Source organism: Chiloscyllium punctatum, chromosome 32, assembly GCF_047496795.1.
Source record: "Chiloscyllium punctatum isolate Juve2018m chromosome 32, sChiPun1.3, whole genome shotgun sequence".
Lineage (NCBI taxonomy): Eukaryota > Metazoa > Chordata > Chondrichthyes > Orectolobiformes > Hemiscylliidae > Chiloscyllium > Chiloscyllium punctatum.
This window is the reverse complement of record NC_092770.1, coordinates 28831193-28851635: the sequence shown is the minus strand read 5'-3', so window position 1 is coordinate 28851635 and position 20443 is coordinate 28831193. Positions and strand designations below refer to the sequence as shown.

At 40.3% G+C, this 20443-nt stretch overlaps 2 protein-coding genes across 10 annotated transcripts in view; one reads left to right on the top strand and one right to left on the bottom strand.

Annotated features, from left to right (window-relative positions):
• Positions 1-19594, bottom strand: part of LOC140458009 (N-acetyltransferase 8-like) — a 36952-nt gene extending 17358 nt beyond the window's left edge. For 4 of the 9 annotated variants that reach the window (XR_011953430.1, XM_072551955.1, XM_072551954.1 and 1 more), the window contains exons 1-2: positions 19489-19594; positions 3545-9536 (exon numbers count right to left, since the gene is read on the bottom strand). The gene's annotated coding sequence lies outside the window, so the exon portion shown is untranslated. Of the gene's footprint in view, positions 1-3544; positions 9537-19471 lie in introns of all 9 variants that reach the window. The other 5 variants (XM_072551957.1, XM_072551960.1, XM_072551958.1 and 2 more) reach the window with 5 other exon arrangements.
• A 167-nt stretch (positions 19595-19761) lies between these two features.
• arid2 (AT-rich interactive domain 2) overlaps positions 19762-20443 on the top strand; it is a 136950-nt gene continuing 136268 nt past the window's right edge. The window contains exon 1 of the mRNA XM_072551951.1: positions 19762-20430. Coding sequence (XP_072408052.1) covers positions 20327-20430 — 104 coding nt within the window. The 5' untranslated portion in view covers positions 19762-20326. The remainder of the gene's footprint in view (positions 20431-20443) is intronic.

The following is a 20443-nucleotide window of genomic DNA, read 5'->3' as shown; positions in this document are numbered from 1 at the left end:
CTACAATAATACGACAGTCCCATTCTTGTGCAATCCCACGTTATAAGAAAATTGTGTAATAGCAGCAACATTTAAACTAATGGGGCCAGAAATCACATTGTAACCAATACAGCTATAAATCTTTGCACTTCAGAAAGTGTCCCCAATTCATCAATTGATGTTAACGAAACACATGTTACAGAACGACCTGTACTCCAAGCTCTAGTTCACAGAGGAGTTGATGACACTTGTGGTAGAATATGACTGTGCCAGCGTGGCCCTGCTTCAGAACAGAAACTCTTTTCCTTCTCTTCTGGCATTTTTTTTCTCACTTAAGAATTTTGATGGACCTAATTTGGGACTGTGCCTCTGGCTGCCGCTTTAGAATCCAGAGGTAGCAGTTAATCAGGCAATCAGTTAGAATGGTTTCCACAGCCAGCAGTGGCTGATGCAAGTAAGGTGTCTTTTTATTTTTGCCTTTAAAAACTGTATGGCAAGGAGGAAGAATTTTTTTGTAAAACACTATGTACTAAATTAAAAGGAGGAACTACAAAAGGTGATGACCTAAAAATTAATAACCAATTCAATAGCAAAATGGCATTGGATAAGACTAACCAGAGAAGTGAATGTGTGGATCAAAGATTGGTGAGGAAAAACAGATGTGGATTCATGGAATAGTAGGACTAGTATTGGGTATATTGGAAGCTGTACCATCAGGACAGGCTTCCCCAAACTGTGTTGGGGTCAGTGTTCTGCCCCATTAATAAGTTACTGCACAATTCAGTGGTTGAAGTGATGTACCAGCCTGGAAAGATTCATGAACTAATAGAAAACAGTTGGGATAAAAGGATAATTATCAAAATGATTAACAAGGGGAGTGCTACAGCAATCAATGCTGTCATCTTAGCTATTTTGCTCAAACACTAATGACTTAGTCAGTCACTTCATCTATCATCAAATTTGGCCATGACGCAAAGAGCTAGGAAAGCAAGTTGCAAAGAGATTCAAAAAGAGTTAGTAAAGGAATATAGATAGGTTAAGTGGATGAGCAAAAATTTAGCACAGAGAGCAAAATGTCAGATAAAATAGAAAAATAGAATATTTAGTAGCTTGGCATGCTGCAGTAGAGCAAGTTGAGCATTTGCACATTAATCATGATGTTCACATGGAGGTACAGCAAGTAATTAAAAAAGACATGGGATGTTTAGAAATGGAGTTTAAGGATATATTTGTTGGCAGATCAACATGCACAAGCACACTAATTACTGAACAACAGGAAAAAAATTGTACTGTTTCACACTTTACCACCATTTTATTTATATGACCACTAAAATACTATAATAATTTTTAAAATTATACATTTAATTGCTATGTGACATCTGCAATAATTTGTGGTGCAGTGTTTTAGTTCTAAATAGTCACACTGGACTCAAAACATTGTTTCTCTCTCCACAAATGATACCAGATCGACTGGCATTTTCAAGCATTCTGTGCTTTTTCCAGATTGCCAGCACCTGCAGTGTTCTGCTTTTATTTAAAGGGAGGTGCACCACCTGGTTTTTTGCCAACTTTAGCCAAGGATTCATTTAATCATTTGAGCATCACAACTGTTATGGTCAACTCTCCTGCTCCTCAGATACTGCGTGACCTGCTGTCCTTTTTGCCAGTGCCACACTTACAGACTTAGAAGTGAGCTTTGTCTAGCACAATTACTTTGATAAAGTATAAAATAAAAAAAGTCACAATAATAGATTATGGATTTTATTTCACGTACAGAAATATTTTCAGGTATCCTTCACGTCTAGTACTCCAATGTCAGTGTAACTCAAGATTGACATCTGTAGCTTTCAAATCAACTCAAGTGTCAGACATAAAACTCACTAAGGCTGTGGGTTTTGTCCCTGATCTATAAAGTTAGCCTTTCTAAAAAAAACAACCACCCCCATTTCCAAACTCCATTCATGGAGCAAACACACATGGCTAGCTTCGTAAAACGGGCCAAGCCAAGCCAACTTGAAAGAGTCCAAAAGGCTGTCAGTTCCAGAGGCAAACTGGTCAGAAAGCTGGTCGTGGGGCTCCAGGACCAGTCAATCCTTTTAAAAAAATTCTGTTGACAACGCAAGACATCGCTCCTGCTCTCACCAGCACCTCAACGCATTCCCCATATCCCATCCGATGTCAATCTACCAATCCATGATAATCCTTTGTAACCTCTGTACCACCTTATATACCCTATGGCCTTTACAGTTCACATGCCAACATAAATCCTATCTCTTTCCATGCCAACACACCTAGTACCAACTTTAGGAAGACATGCTGAGAGCGTATACTGATGTCATTTCAGATGACTAGGAGAGGTAAGAAATCATTGAAATTCCTTCAAAGTGTAACAAGCAAGAGAATAGGGCCCCTCAAAGATCAGCAAGGCAGCCTGTATGTGGAACCATAGGATATGGGAGAAGATAGTAAACGAGTATTTTGCATCAGTGCTTACTGTGGAGAAGGACATAGAAGATATTTAATGTGGGGAAATAGATGGTGATTTCTTGAAACAAAATGTCCATATTACAGAGGTAGTGGTACTATGTGTCTTAAAAAACATCAAAGTGGATAAATCCCCAGGACCTGATCAGATGTACCCGAGAACTGTGTGGGAAGCTAAGGGAGTGATTGCTGCACCCCTAGTCTGAGATATTTGTATCATCGATAGTCACAGGTGAGATGCCGGAAGACTGGAAACTGGCTAACGTAGTACCAATTTGGAAGGTCAAATTTGAATGCAGAATACAAGGTAAAGGCAGGATTCTTGGCAGTGTGGAGGAACAAAGGGATCTTGGGGTCCATGTCCACAGATCCCTCAAAGCTGCCACTTAGGTCGATAGGGTTGTTAAGACAAGTGTGTTAGCTTTCATTAGCAGGAGGATTGAGTTTAAAAGCAGTGAGATTTTGCTGCAGCTCTATAGAGTCCTGGTTAGACCACACTTGGAATACTCTGTTCAGTTCTGGTCACCTCATTATAGAAAAGATGTGGAAGCTTTAGAAAGGGGAGATTTACCAAGATGCTACCTGGATCAGAGGACATGTCTTATGAGGAAGCTACATCTTTTCTCATTGGAGCGAATAAGGATGAAAAGGTGACTTGAGAGTGGACAGCTAGAGACTTTTTCCCAAGACAGAAATGTCTATCATGAGGAGGCATAATTTTAAGGTGATTGGAGGAAAGTTTAGGGTAGGTTCTGTACAGTGATGGGTGCATGGAATGCACTGCCAGCAGTGGTTGGAGAGTCAGATACATTAAGGACATTTAAGCAACTCTTGAATAGGCATATGGAGTACAACGAAGGGTATGCAAGTTAGTCTGATCTTAGAGTAGGATACAAGGCCAGCACAACATCGAGGGCCAAAGGGCCTATATTGTTCTATATTCTAGAGTAGGTTTGGATATCTGGTGAGTTAGACTGAAGGGCCTGTTTCTATGCAATACATCTCTGACTCTATCTATTCCTTTATTTAAGCAAACATTTCTGTTCAGTCAACATATAGAGTCATTTATCAAAATGCTCACCTCGATAGGCATTCCTTGTGAAAATGAGTTTTAGGATTTGTGCTGCATGCTCAGTTTCCATCATTGCTTGCAAATAGGAAATACCTAGCCTATTTATTAAAATATAAGTCATCCACATTTTTTTGGACAGTTCCTTGCTTCTCTCCTTTCACATCCAATTTCCCCCAAACATAATAAACACACCTGGGACTTCTTTCCTAAACGGCACAAGTATTTTCCCTATGCCTCACCATATAATCTAATGCCATCTACTTATCCCATTACTCCTCATACACAGTCACCCAATGACCCCCATTCATGCTAACTTGGCACCTTTTTCAACCCAATATCTTTTATCTACCATACTGACTCAAGTGCGTGCATACTTGTCGGCACGCTTATTTTATTGCGGACAACACTGAGAAAAGCACTCAAAAACACACGGACACTTTTTGACAAGACTTGTTGACATTGTTTGATGAGTTGGATAGTTGAGGAGTTTGTGCATAAAGGTTCATTTGCCTCTATACTTAACAATACCAAGAGCTCATGATTCCAAGCTGATTCCTGATACCCTAATCCCAAATTATGCTAACACTTTATCTGCAGGGCCACCTTAGCTCTCCAAAAGGGTTCTTGGTCATCCGAAAAAGAAATACATTGAGAGTAGGTAAGCTCTTATTACTCCACACTCAGCCTACATACACCATAAACTCAAAACTGAACGCACTGGAGGCACTTGCTTATTCACCTTGGAGAACCATCCATACATGAAGCATGACCTCATCCTTGTGAAAATCTGAAATACCGGGTTTTGCAACTGGAGTTTGATTTCTAATTTCTTCAGACATCTTTGCCTGGCAGATATTTCTAGGTCCAAATCTCTCTAGGAAACAGTTTAAACAACATCTTATAGGAGCTCTCTTTTGTTAATATATTTTAATAAATTTAGATTAGATTAGATTACTTACAGTGTGGAAACAGGCCCTTCGGCCCAATAAGTCCACACTGCCCCACCGAAGCGTTACCCACCCATACCCCTACATCAACATCTACCCCTTACCTAACACTACGGGCAATTTAGCATGGCCAATTCACCTGACCTGCACATCTTTGGTCTGTGGGAGGAAACCGGAGCACACGCAGACACGGGGAGACCATGCAAACTCCAGTCAGTCGCCTGAGGCGGGAATTGAACCCGGATCTCTGGCGCTGTGAGGCAGCAGTGCTAACCACTGTGCCACCCTGCCGCCCTATAAGTTGAGTCTATTAAGAATGCCATGAGTTACTAGTTACACAGTGGTGTTCCTACACTAAAAGTATTGCACTCACTAGGAATGTGATCAGATATTTTGATCTGAACCTTAAAAGCTTTTTTTCTTAAAAGAAATTGGGGCTTTGAAAAATCAAAGCAGAATTGCACCCTAGCATAAACTTGGTTTTGGAAGCAAATATAGAACCAGAGAAATCAAATCTAATACTTTCTTGGATTTAGATATGAAGGGCACTAAAGTGAAATCAGATGAAGTTATATTTTGTTTTTTTGAAAAAAGTAACTGTTTTATAACATTGAGTGAAATGCAAAACTTAAATAATCACTGGCCATTATATGCAACAATTAGTACAGCTACAAAATTAATCACAGCTCTTCTGAGCTAATGAAACAAAGTATCTTCCATTTCATTTATGAATACATTTGGTTTTGATCATGCTTTTCCTTCCTTGGCCACCAATACTTCCTCACCACAAGCTAAAGCGAGTGTTTCTCCATCTACAAGATGCACTCTGATAACTCCAAACTAATTACCTCTACCCTACAGTGGCTCAGTAGTTAGCAGTACTACCTCACAGCACCAGGGACCCTAGTTGGATCCCAACCTTGGGTGAATGACTGTGTGAAGTTTGCACTCAGTGTCAGCGTGGGTTTCCTCCATGTACTCTGGCTTCCTCCCACAATCCAAAGATGTGCAGGTCAAATTGGCCATGCTAAATTGCCCCATTGTGTCCAGGGATGTATAGGATAGGTGCATTAGGTAGGGTGAATATATGGTAAGGGAATTGGTCTGGGTAGGTTACACTTCGGAGGGGCACTCTTCAGAGGGTCAGTGTGGACTTTTTAGGCTGAAGGGCCCATTTCCACATTGTAGGGATTCTATAATATAACTCTAATTACTTAGGAACAACAGCATCCAAATTCCCTAAGGTCATTGGAAGCAAAGCACAGGTCCTTCACTGTAACCAAAAAAAAAAAATCACAAAATTCATTGAGAATACCATAATCGTATTGGCTGCAGCAGTTCAGGAGATGGTTCATCAAAATCCTCAAAAATGCAACTTGGTCTGGGAAATGGAATGCTGACCTTGCACGAATCACATATCTCTCTCACCCCACTATTCTGGATATGGTGTTGCAAGATTGTCAGTCATCAACAGGAGAAAATAATCTACTGAAAACAGGACGTTTACCTGGGTGAGCATAGAGAGGAGCTAGCGAGAGCACAGACTCAAAGCCAAGGAAAAAAATATTAATGAAGGCTAGCGCTGGGAGGTCTACTTACCTGGGAGGACAGACTTAATTCACCAGAAACTATTTTAAAAATTCAAGAGTGATGCCTGTAGACTCTGTTCGGTAATAGCTGTTAATTTGAATACCTATTCAAAATTGTTTTCAGATAAAAGGTAAATGAGAAATACTTTAGATTAAAAAAAGGAAATTTAAAAAAAAAACCTGAAAACAAAACAGATGAGGCGATGTGTTGTAGCTGCATGATGGGGGAAGGTGATAGACCCCATTGTGGTTCAGAGTGGTTACATCTATAGAAAGTATTAATTGCTCGAGGAACTTCAGCTCAGTTTCATGTCAAGAGGTAGAAGTTACCTGGATGCGGTCTTAGGAGACACACTTTAGACTAAAATGCCTTGAATTTTCAGTGGTTAGGGTGTGATAGTGTGCAAGGCAGGTAGCAGCGCCTGTCCTTATCTAACAGATTCACAATTCTTGCTTTGTGTGTACAAAACCAGGAACTATGAAGGATAAGAAAACTGATCACACCATGGTACAGGGAGCAATTCAAGTAGACTTAGAAGAGAGAAATATATAGTCATAATAGGAAATAATACAAGTTATGGACAAAAACACTATTGTGGTCAGATGTGGCATATTACCTATCTAGTACAAGGTTTAGCAGCTCTCACCTAGGCTGCAGAGGTACTTGAAGTAGGAAACGCAAGATCCAGTTGTCACAGTAACAACACAGGAGGAAAAAAGGTTCTGCTGAGGGAACAAAAGCAGCTAGGAACTAAATTACAAAGTTAGAACCAAAAAGGTGGCAATAATATTGATAAGAGAATAAATAAGGCCTTTTGCAAGAGATGGATAATGCAGAGTCCATTTGGATGGAGGTAAATAGGAAGGGCTTATGCCAGAAACATCAATTCTCCTGCTCCTTGGATGCTGCCTGACATGCTGTGCTTTTCCAGCAACATATTTTTCAGCAGTAAAGACAACATTGCTAAGAGGACACTAAAAAAAGGAGGTAGCTAGATAGGTATTTGACATATTTGCTGTCATTTTCCAAATATCCTGTCATACCAGAGAACTGGAATATCCCAAGTGACACCCCTATTCTAAACTCAATGGAGGCAAAGCAGGTTAGCCTAACATTTGGAAAAATCATAATCTAATGAAATAGAATCATGAAAGGTAAATCATGTCTAATTTAGAGATTTTAGAGAAAGTCTCAAGAAATTACAGCATCTTCTTTGTCAGTGGACACAGTGCACCTCCACGAATTGCTCCAGAGGTAAATCCCTTCAGTAAATCAAGTCCCCACACACAATTCTTTTCTTTTGGTTTCTGACTGCTTCCCATAGTCATTAAAAGGGTAGGCCTGAAAGACGACCCACTCAAAACTAATTTTTTGGGGGATTTACAATGTTTTAAAGTAATCTTAGGAGCAGCATCACAAATCAGTCTTTAAATATAATACACTATGAATGTACCTTTTATCTAATATCCAAAAAAGTAGCAAAACCCAGCTGTCAAACAGAAAAGCTTATCAATGTGCTTCAGCTTACTACACTTTTACGTGTTACACGGTGTCCTCAATTTCTGAAGGATAGACATAACCTGGAGCTTAAATTCATGGTTTAAGCTAAAAGACAAATAAAAAAATATAAAACTTTAGCCAGAACCCCACAAACAGAATATATTCCTTATTACTCAAATAATAATATGATGTTTTTCCGGCCTTTTGAACTCAAGTAGTAGCTAGCACAGTCTCCTCTGGTTAGCACTGCTGTCGTTCAGTACCAAGGATCCAGACTTGATTTGAGCCTCAAGTGACCGTGTATGTAGTTTGCATGTTCTCTGCAGGTTTCTGCCAGGTGCTCCAGTTTCCTCCCACACTACAAAGATTAGGTGGATTGGCCAAGCTAAATTATACTGCAGTGTCCAGGGATTTGCAAGGCAGGTGGATTAGCCTGGATAAGTGTAGAGTTCCTGTGCAGGATGATCTTTGGAGGGATGATGCAGATATTAGGGTAATGGCCTCTTTCTGCATTGTCAGGACTCTAGGATTTTATATTTTGGTTGGATTCAGACAGAGGAAGTGAGCTGAGCAGTGGAAATGTACAACCGGTGGAGCATGACTTTAACAGATCAATCTGCAAATTGCGGCCCTGCCTTCCTCACCATCGTGGTTAGGGGTCTTCAAACAAGTAGTTTCAAGGAAACATTCCTTTAAATCATGCCTAAGATGCCAATCATTTAATATTTGAACAGAATGAAGTGACTACCGTCTGACAAAAGTCAAGTCAATCCATCTATTACAATTACTTAGACAAAACTGTGCAATTGCAGGAAATTAAAACAGCCATCAGGAGTGCTCCTGGATAGAATGACAATCAAAGCTCTGCAGCTTAACATACCTTAACATATTTCACCATACAGGGTGTTTTATTTCATATACAAGGCATGGAAATATTCAGTTTGAAAACTAGTTGTCAGTAATGTTGATGCAAAAGAAAAATACAGCCAAAATTGCATATCATAGCTTCACATAGTTGTTACTAAAAGATTACTTTTGATTCTGAATGAAGTTTATATCTGCACAAAACTAAACATTTCTTAATGAAATCATTTACATTTGCCAAAAAAAAGAAAATCAATGAGTACATTTAATTTTGTCCATTTAAATCCCAGGGGCCTGCACCTCAGAGCCAGAACTGTCAGTAAGAGAGATTCAGAAACTCCTTTAAATTGACTGGAGAGAAAGTCAAAAATAAAAAACAAACTCTAACATTAGACCAGGATATACTGGCATTCTAGCCCACAATTTATTTACAATAAAACAAATTTTCACTTGCTGCAATTAAAAGAAATCAAGAAATGCTTGAAATACTCAGTTGGCAGCATCTATGCAGGGAGAAAAACTTAACATTTCAGGTGGATGACCTTTTAGCAATGCCAATATGGTCACTACCTCCAAAAGTTTGTTTTTATTTCACATTTCCAATACATTGCTTGCGTACAAAATCATGTTCTGTATTAAAACAAAATTAAATATTAACTGTCCATAATACAAGAGATAAAAACTTATGGTGTCATTCATTATTTAAAGGGCATACGATTTCACTAAACAAAAAAAACTATTGCATGTAAAAGGACAATATAACTACATTCAGTTTTATTGCTTGCTCCTTCATTTGCCTGCAATTGGCTTGGAGGAGTTGGGCCAAAGGGCCTGTTTGGCTGCCGTGTGCTTCTAGAATTGTCTAGTACTTTGAAGTCTTAAATGTTATTTACTTCTGTCGAGCCACAATTTTCAATTCCAGCTATTCTCTCAAATATGACTTGGTGTTTATGCATCAGTCACTTGTCACAATTGCCTTCTTGGTACTTTCCAGACAATTCTATTGATTGTTTTCTTTGGCACAGGGCTCCAGAGGTCCACCGGATTACTTCTACTGGATGCAGGCCATAGTACATTTGAGCTGTTTTTCCTTCAAAAATCTGAAAAGAAAAAATTATACCTCCACCTGCATTCCACACAGAACAATGTTATTACTTTCTCAGCTCTGTTGCAGACCTGACAAGCTTTGGCTCTCATCTGAGGGAGCTGCAGATTGCCAGAGCTCAGCCTGTGAATTAACAGCTTTTGGAGTGAACAGCTCCATAATTTAACGAAAGAACCATTCATTTCCAACAGTCTATTCCCATGGGGACATGGCATATTTTCGGAATATCCGAAAACATACTTTTAGAAGCGAGTTTTGCGCGCCGATTTGAAAGATTCGTTTTCAGATGTTTCATCACCATACTAGGTAATATCAGTGAGCTTCCAGACAGACCGCTTTCTATGTTTAGTGGGTCATGTCTTTTTGTGGCTAGTTGATGTTCATGTATCCTGGTGGATAGTTTTCTGCCTGTTTGTCCAATGTAGTGTGTTACAGTTCTTGCAAGGTCGTTTTTAAGTAACATTAGTTTTGCTTGTTGTCTGTATAGGGTCTTTCAAGTTCATTAGCTGCAGTTTCAGTGTACTGGTCAGTTTGTGGGCTACCATGATGGCAAGAGGTTTGAGTGGTCTGGCAGTCATTTCAGCAATGTCTTTGTAGGGGAGAGTGGCTAGAGTTTCTGGACGTGTTTTGTGTACAGACAAAAAAGTAAAACTAATGTCATCAACTAGCCACAAAGACATGACCTACTCTCACTCATATCCTTACATACAGATGAGAAAGGTCACCACTTTGGGACAACACATCCATCTTAGGCAAGCCAAACAGACATGCACAAGAATTCTTAGAGTTCCAGTTGGAATGTCATCCTTCTATCAATAAACACATTGACTTGGATCCCACTTATCCCCTGAGAAAAAAAACCAGGAAAAGGCATCACCAACCCAAGGAAATCTAAAACCCAAATAGAAAGTAGGCCATGCCACCAGTGCTTCATCCGGAGGGTCACTGATGTTAATTAGTATGGTAACAAAACATCTGAAAATAAATCTTTCCAACTCAGCAAACATAACTACATCCACAATAGTTTTAGAATTTTATCCAACTTAAAAATTATTTTGTTACTGGAACCAGTAAACAAAATTTTACCAACACTAAATCATACAGTTGTAAGTGCTTTTGGACCTTAAAACTACACTGCAATGATGTCTTGGAACCAATCCCTTTGAGAGTTTTCTAAGTATGGTGTGCGCAGAATTAGAGATTGAAAGTAGTGCAGGTAGAGAACAATCTCATGTTAATAATAGGCGCAGTAGCCTGGTGTAGTTGATCACCATGTGCAGTTACATACATTAATACACAAACAGTAAAAAAACCAAAGCCTAAAATAGATCTTGAACTTGCCTTCTCCCGTGTTCTCATTCATGTCTCACATAGCCTTAGCATGATTTCGCCATTTTTATCCATCTGCTCCCTTGCTCTTCCTTCACTGTCAGTTCCGGAGAAGTGTCATAGCAGACTATAAACATTTACTGTTTATCTCTTCACAAATGCTGTCAGCTGTTGAGTTTCTCCAACAATATTCTAGATTTCTGATACGTGAATTTTATACTCTCAATCACCTTTAAAATAATGGCCAACAGCCTATTTGCCTTTCATATTATCTGAAATAGAGTGCTAGTTTGAAGATATTTATGCATGACCACCCCCAAATTCCTTTGACATAAAAGATTGCAGAAAGCTGCAGTACAAAGCGCAAAACCTCTCATTTTCCCCCACATCTTATTGTAACAATACTGTGGCTTTAAATTGTCTTTTTCAAAACAAAAGAAAAGGTCAGAGGTGATGAGCAGTCTACTCCGAGCCAATAAAGTAGACAGCCTGTGAAGCCTTGTAACAATAGAAGCAGCCTGAATGGTTCAGGTCAAGCTCCCAGTACCAGGACTTTTAGTTTTAGGTTTCAGCAGCAATTGCTGCCAGGGTCTTGAAGCTAAATGCAGAAGTGGCTTTTCCCTGCGTAAGTAGCACGTGTAAGGCTACTTGACAACTCATTGAGGAAAAAGAGAAGAGATTAACCTAACATAGATTCCCTACAACGTGGAAGCAAACCATTCAGCCCTTAAGTTGTGTGGAATCGATCTCCATTATTCTACAATGGCCATGGCTAATCCAAATAACTTGCATGTCCCTGGATGCCATGGCAGAACATAAGCAGAATACTCAAACTCCACACAACGGTCAGCAGAAGGTGGAATCGTACCTGGGTCCCTGACACTATGAGACAGCAGTGCAAACCACTGAGCCACTGCCGTTCATGATGATCATGACTGAACATCCAACTCAACAGTCTGTTTTTGCTTCCCCCCCATATTCTTTGATCCCTTTAGCCCCAAGTGCTATACGCAACTCCATGAAATCATAGTACAGAAAGCAGTCAAGACAAAAGTACTATTTAAAATCCATAAGATCACCACTCTCTGGGTGAAGAAATGATTTACCTTATATACTCATTCAGGACTTCCCCACAGTCAGAGAACCTCCTTTCCACAACTACCCTTTCTAGTTTTAGAATTCATTCCATGTACCAGGTTAATATAGGCTCACTCACTCAGCTTATCAAAAATCATAATGAAACAGTGCATATCCTTCTTCTTAACTCAAAAGAATTAACCAATTATGTATTTATATATAAATTACAACCTAATGTTCAACTGACTGTCAATTTGAAACAAATTTTATACTGGCCAAAGTTTGTAAGATATTAAAACATTAAATTGCTTGCAAATGAAAAACAACGCTGTTTCAATACAATATAATCATAGTACCTAAAAAAGCAGCTCAGGATCTTGGAATTTGGGTTGAATTATAGTCAAAGAAAGGACAAGTCTCATGGAGGAATGAAGTAACCAAGAAACATGTAGTGTTGACATGGTCAGTTTGGAAGAACGAGATAGAGGACAAGAAAGAACAGGAGTAAAATAACACTTAGGCCAAAGGTGGAAAAAGTAGCAAGTATTAAACAATACTCAATAACTAAATGGAGAGTCTAATTATAATCTTTGAAATATCCTTGATTAGGGAAGCGATGCTAAAATTTGTTTAGCAAAAAGAACAGGAAACCGCCAAACTGACTGATTAATAAAGTGTATGTTTTATTAAGAGGATGTAAACTGTGACCACCATGAAAAAAAATAGCACTTTGACAGTGGTTGTGGTAGTATCCCTCTTGCTGACCAAAAAGGTCCATGTTCAGGATGTGTGTCATTGCATAGCTGACCAGGTTGATTAAAATGTTACTAGATTTAGTTATCAGAGGCACAATATCAAAATGCAGACAACTCCTTTATTGGGTACTGTATGACAAGTACATGACAAAATAAAAGGTTCAAAATGGCTGTGGCCACCCAAAATGTGAGTGGATCCTCCAAAAACACTCCTTTTCAGCATTTTTGGAAACAATCAAGATTGAGAAAGGTAATTCATATTCTCAACCAAAGGAGCTTAGATTCTGGAACATAATTCAAAGTTCCAAAGGGAAGACAAAATTAGGAGTTCATTTTATGGATAGCAACTTCTTTTAAAAATTGATTACTTTAATTAACGTCACTTAAAAGTTCCTCCAAAGTTTATAATTTGCCATATACGAGTTAATTGCTTTTTCTCCCATGAGACATAGTAAATTAAACTTTTGCAAAACAAACCTGCGCTATAATCTACAAATTTATTTCTGACTGGCCAAAAAGAACTTAAGGAAACTCTTGACACCACTAGCACGTTATTTTAAAATATCACCCTGACAGCTCAGCACATTAAATCATCAACTGGTTGAGCATTTAGCTCATTGTGAGTCTCCATTTTCCCTCAAGTCCTTCAATGCTTGATCGAGGTGAACTATTGATTATTATGCAACTGCCTACATGTACCTCTAACAATCGCTAATCTTTGCTTTAGCCTCAGCACACTATTTGTAGGATATGTTGGCCTAGCCAATGTATTACCCACTCCTAACTCTCCAAGGTGGTTATGTTGAGAAGCCTTATGGAGCTGTTGGGTGTACTTGCATTATTAGACCAGAGTCCAAAAGTTAAAACCATATTTGCCATTAGCTATGATTCCAACAGCAAACAGTCATCCTCCCAACTTGTATCAAGTCCAGTTTTGCTAGCGATCCTCAATGACACATGGTCAAATGCTACCCTGAAGTCAAGGGCAGTAATCCTCACTTCCCCTCGACCTCAGCTCATTCCTCTAAGTTTCAGCCAAGGCTATAATGAGATCAGGAACTGATTAAGTATGATGGAACTCAAACAAGAGTAATGAGCAGGTTATTGTTGAGTGAGTGCCACTTGACAGCACTGACAATGCCATCATCCAGCCCTTTGGATCCATAACTTTTGTAGTATGCAGTTCTGTTACTACTTAATATCAAACAGTCAATAGAATTGGTAGAAGTCTAGCAACCTCAGGAGGCCATGATGGACAATCCACTGACATGGACTGAAGATGCTGGCAAATGCTTGAACCACATCTTTAGCTTGATGTCCTGGGCTCCATTTCACTTACAGTGGAGATATTTGCAGATCCACTTCCTCCAGTGAGCAATTTAATTGTGCACCAATTAATGTGGCAGGACTGCAGACCTTACAATTGGTATTACTGGATGCGCGATTGCTTAGCTCTATCACATGCTGTTTGTATTCAAGTACTCTTTCGCAGTTGTTTTACCAGGTTGACACCTCACTTTTAAGTAGGCCTGCAGCTGTTCTTGACATGCCTGTGTATTTCATTGAATCTGGGCAATCCCCCGACTTTGTAGTAACACTACTGTTTAGATATGCCACCTCAGGTTACAGATGATAGAGTACAATCCAACATCAGCTAATTGTTTATAGTGCCTTAAGGAAGTTCAGCCTTCTGTTGCTAGACCTGCTCAAAATCTCTCCCGTACAGCAAAGTGTAATGCTACATGACATGATGAAAAGGCACCCTCAATGTAAAGGCAGGACTATATCTCCACAAGGACCACGTAAATGTTATGCAAACCAATACTATCATGGTCATATGCTTTTACAACAAGTATACAAAAAAAATCAAGAGGTTAAGTATGTTTACCACTTGCATCGATTCCTTCATCCATCTGCTGCAAGAGGAAGTAAGGACTGCAGATATTGTAGAGCTGAGAAGAAAGGCAGCGGAAAAGCTATTCCAGTTCCACATTGACTCTTCAGCATCTGCTGCAGGTCTAGTCAAGCAGTCTGTGCCTTTCAGGATGGGGCCGGTAGTTGTGCTACCAAGCTTGACAATGGTCTTTGAACAGAGCTCGTTCATGCCCTTGAAACTCTCAAGGCATTTTCCATGTGGTGCTCAACAGTGAGAGAAAAACGATCAACTGAAGGGTTCTAGTAAATGGGAACCATGAGGATGCTTCTATGCCCCTGTTTAACCTGATACCACAGGACTTCATAGGATCTAAAGTTCACATTCTACTCTTGGGACACCTTGCTCCCAACTGTATACCACACATGTAGTGGCACAGGACATACGCAGTGATGCTTATGTCTGAACCAAACTGCTTTGTCGTCTTGCAGGAGTTCAGCAACTTTTGAAACTGGAAATCAATGTATTGACAAAAATTGAACCATGGAACAGCTACACAGCAATGTGACTTGAGTGCACTGGTTTGATGCATAGTCACATGGAATTATGCCTTCAAGAGTTAGAATATGGAGAAACAACTAGGCTATCAGATAGCTCTGTCAATTTGGGTACCAGTGCCTAGCTATTAGTAAATGGACTTTGCAGCGGAGATGCTGCCAAATCACCAGAGAACAGATGACCTACAGTTTTGTGACAATGCTCTTGTGAAGGGACTCAAGTCCTTCGCATTTAACTTCAGCTAAACTCTTGCACCAAACACTTTTGTCCTTATGAACTTGGAAGCTAAGTAGCTTCCTGACCACAAATATTTAAAATGTTTTGTACTTAAATTCCTTCACAACTCTGCCCCTAACTCTCACTGCAAGCTTCTGACCCTATTGCATGAAAAACATCAACCAGAAGATGTGAGAATTCAAGCATTCCCTCCTTTTACTCCACTTATGTGGCCACTCCTCGAGTACTGTACTGGAGAATTTGCTTCCTAAATTCATCCTGAGAAGATCTTACACAATCCTACAGTATAGGTGGTTATGTATTTTAGATAGCTCTTTCAAAGAACTGTCTAAGTGATTTCACTCCTCTCCTGTTCTTCAGAGTCCTGTAGTTTCTCCTCTCTGCCTTTTGAAAATTACCACTGAATCTGCTTTGGTTTCATTCTTTAGCACAAGAACAACCTCAAATTTCTCAGCTCCCATTTGGGTCTTTTGCTTATTAGCTTATATCCGCATGCCGTTATAAATACCCTTATCAACAGAAACACACAGTCTTTCTACATTCACTATCAAAATCCTTTGGAAGTTTAAATACCAATTTAACCTCCCTTAACATTATAAGCTTCAAGGTCAAATACAAGCTTCTCTCATACCTCCCCATAACTGGAAGTAGAGTCGCAGGTAGACAGGACAGTGAAGGCAATGTTTGATATGTTGGTCAGGGCGAGCAAAGGAGTTGGAAGGTCATGTTGCAGTTGTACAGGACATTGGTTAGGCCATTTTTGGAAAACTGTGCACAATTCTGGTCTCCCTCCTATAGGGAGGATGTTGTGCAACTTAAGGGCTCAGAAAAGATTTACAAGGATGTTGCCAAGGTTGGAGGATTTGGGTGATAGGGAGAGGCTGAATAAACTGGGGCTGTTTTCTCTGGAGTGTCAGAGGCTGAGGGGTGACCTTAGAGGTTTACAAAATCATGAGGGGCATGGACAGGGTAAATAGACAAGGTCTTTTCCCTGGGGCAGGGGAATCCAGAACTCTAAGGCATAGGTTGAGAGAGGGGAAAGCTTAAAAGGAACTTACGGTGCAACTTTTTCACAGAGGGTGGTGCGTGCATAGAATGATAGATGCGGGCCAAGTGCTGACAAATGGGATTAGATTAATTTAGGTTATCTGGTCAGCATGGAGTTAGATCGAAGGGTCTATTTCCATGCTGTACATCTATGACTCTATAACTGAAGTGCTTCATTCCAGGTATAAATTTGGCAAATTTCTTCTGCGTAGTCTTTAAAGCTTCTACAAATTTTAAATGCAATTTGTATTCAGTAAATGTTTAAACACCAGTATAACAAAGTATTCTTAGCTTGACTTTTTGCAAATTTAATTGAAAACAATGTAAACCAGGAAAACATTTTTGATTTATAGTGTCACAACTAACCTGCATTGTATATGAAATACATACTGCCAATTATTAAATGCCATAAATCTAAAAGTTTGGACATGCAGGTTAAAAACTAGCGTAAAGTCCAATAACCTATGTAAAAGGGATGAGATAGCCTAGTTGGTATGCTCATGATTAATCCATAGATTCAGGTAATATTCTGTGGACCTGTGTGCAAACCCTGCCATAAAGTCAGATATAAAGCAGAAACAGATCCTTTGCTCCAATTTACCCATGCCAACCAGATATCCTAAATTAATCTAGTCCTATTTGCCAACATTTGGGCCATATCCCTCTATAAAGGAGAAAGTGAGGACTGCAGAGAAGGCATCTGGATGGGTAAACGAATAGGAAAGGTTTAGAGAGATAGGAGTTGAAGAATGGGGTGCTGGAAAAGCACAACCGGTCAGGCAGTATCAGAGGAGCAGGACAATCGACATTTTGAGCATAATCCCTACATCAGGATTCATCACTCTTCAACTCATATCCCTCTAAACCTTTCCTATTAATGTACTCATCCAGATGCCTTTCAACTGCTATAATTGTACCAGCCTCCAACACTTCCTCTGGCAGCTCATTCCATACACACACCACCCTGTGAGAACATTGCCCTTTAGGTCCCTTTTAAATCTTGCCCCCCACCTTCAACCTATACCCTAATTTTGGACTCTCCCCTACTCCAGGGAAAAGACTTGTCTATCTACCCTATTCATGCATCTCCTGATTTTATAAGTCTATATATAAAAACATCACTCCTCAGCCTCTGGCACTCAGTCTATATATCTTTTCCCTACAGCTTAAATCCTTTGTAAATCTGTTCTGAACTTTTTCAAGTTTCACAATTACCTTCCTATAGCAGGGTGACTAGAAATGCACAGTATTCCAATATGGACCTAACCAGTGTCCTGTTCAGCCACAGCACCACTTAACTGCTGTACTCAATGCTCTGACTACTAAAGTAAACCAAACCCTGCCTTCACTACCATATCTACCTTTGACTCCACTTTCAATGAACTATGAACCTGCATTCCAAGGAGTTTGTTCAGCAACACTTCCCAGAACCTTAGCATTGAGTGTATAAGTCCTGCCGATTCACCTTTCCAAACTGCAGCACCTCATGTTTATCTAAATTAAACTCCATCTGTCACTCCTTAGCCCACTGGCCCTTTTGATCAAGACCCCATTGTACTGAGGTAACTTTCTTCGCTATCCATTACACCCCCAATTTTGGCATCACCTGCAAACTTACTGTACCTTGTCTGTTCACATCCAAATCATCTATGTTAATGACAAAAAAAACAACAGACATAGCAACAATCCCTTGTGGCACACCACTGGTCACAGGCCTCCAGTCTGAAATGCAACCCTGCACCATTACACTATCACAGCAGATAGTGCAATCTAAATGCAATAAAAATCTGGCATTAAGTCTAATGACCACCATAAAATCATTGGTTGATCATCAAGGAAAAAAAACTTACGAGGTAAAAACAATGACTGCAGATTCCTGATGAAGGGCTTTTGCCCGAAATGTCGATTTCGAAGCTACTTGGATGCTGCCTGAACTGCTGTGCTCTTCCAGCACCACTAATCCAGAATCAAGGAAAAAAACTTGTCTGGTTCACTAATGCTCGTTATAGAAGATAATCACTTCTCTGGTCTACCAGAGATGTGATTCCAGACCTACAGCAATGTGGGCAGCTCTTCTTGTCCAGCCTTCTGTACAGTTCAAGATGAGCAATAAATGCGGGCCTAGCAAACGACACTAATTGTTGGAATGTGCGAGATGTCAAAGAACAGTCTACGATCCTGCCAAGCAGCACGTCAGCTCGTTACCATACAGCATGGGAGAGGTTCCTGGAAGTGCCCAGTGAACGTTCTGCCCCTCCCAGTCAAATACACTAATATACAATGAAGTGAAAACGTAACACCTTTCCTTACACTCAGTGGTACATTTGATACACCAATTTCTCCTTCGAAACATTCAAGTTGTGGTGTTAGGAGTAAAAACATAGCAGTATCAATATTATCGAATGAAGATTCAACTTTTTTCCACGTGAAACTTACTGCACACGACATTTGCGGATCTCTCTCTCCTAAGTCCCTCGAAAGGATTTCGGACGAAGGTAGCTCTGGCTTATCCCCTGGACGCGTATCAACCCGTGGACAATAAAGTCCACTGGGTCAGGGATCACCCAATAATTGGACCAGCAATAACTACAAGACACGATAACTGCCTGCCCAGGGATCTCCTGTCAACTTACGCAAAAACACCGACTAAACTGAACAGAAAATACCCACAACTGCTGCTTGCCAAAGCAAGCAAATACTTTTGCTTTAAAAAAAACCCTCTAAAAGCCGAGGCAGAAGGAAAAAAAACATTAACTGGTTTCTCTCCACAAATACTACCAGATATGCTAACCTTTTACAGCAATTTCTATTTTCGCCTTACTCACAGCATCTTTCGGATTTTATGTTTTAAATATAAAACGTATCTCTTCTCTCTTTCCTCAGACGCGCGCGCACACACACACCATTTTCACCAGACGACAGCCACCACCTTCCTTCACTAAAAAAAACCCCAGAAAACGCTTGCGCCTTCTGCAAAGGAGCGCGTCTGAATCGAATACAAACCGGACTGGAGACAATTTTATTTTAAAGCTTAAAAAAAATAAAGGAAAGCACATTGCACGCATACATACGAGCCTCCCCGTTCGTGTCGGAGATGAAGCGACACATCTTCCCCGTCCTAGTTGGACGCCGCCATTTTGTGAGCGGTTTCCCCGGGACTGGGCGGGAAAGGGGGAGAAGGGGGAGGGGCACGCGAGGAGCGTTAGTGTGTGTGTGTGTGTGTGTGTGTGTGGGGGGGGGGGGTGGGGCAGGAGGTTAGTGGAGAGTGAGCGTGTACGGGGTGGGGGAGGGGAAGGAGCAGGAGCACGGGCAGGGAAGGGGGGAGGGGTGTCGCGTAATGGTTGAATAGTGGCACCCCCTCCCGGGGCCTAGGCTGTGGTGGCCGGTTTGGTTGAGACGAGGCGCTATTGTTTCCCTTCTCCGAGGGAGGTTCGAGCCGCTGCCGCCGGTGTCTCGGCCGCCAACCAGGACTGCTGCTGTGTTTTCATTCTTTTATTTTCCTCAAAAAATATATATATAAATGTGTGTTTTACCCCCCCTCCTGTGTGTGAGTTAATGGTAAACTGCATGGAGCCACTGCAGCCCGTCTGAAAAAAATATATTTATACCATAAATACACACATTTATATTGCCTACCACATTAACACACAATAGAGAACAAGATGTAAGTTGTTTTTTGTGTTTTTTGTGGTTGAGGGGAGATCGAAAAGAGTGCAGTGAGTGAGTAAAAGCGAGTCTTTGCTCTTTTTTTTTTCTTTTTTTCTCTCAAACTTTCGCACTCGCTCCATCAATGACTGAGCGGCGGCGGACCGGCTCTCCTTCCAGATACTGAATAACTTCCCCGAGGCATTTTTTATTTATTTATTTTTGAGGGGGGGTTAAAAAACACTCTCTTCTCTTCACACAACAATGAAAAAGATGGCAAATTCGATGGGGAAAATGCAGCCTTCAGACCCGAGGAGAAAAAGGCAGGCGTTCCTGGAGGAGCTGCGGCAGTTTCACCACAACAGAGGGTAAGGATTTTTT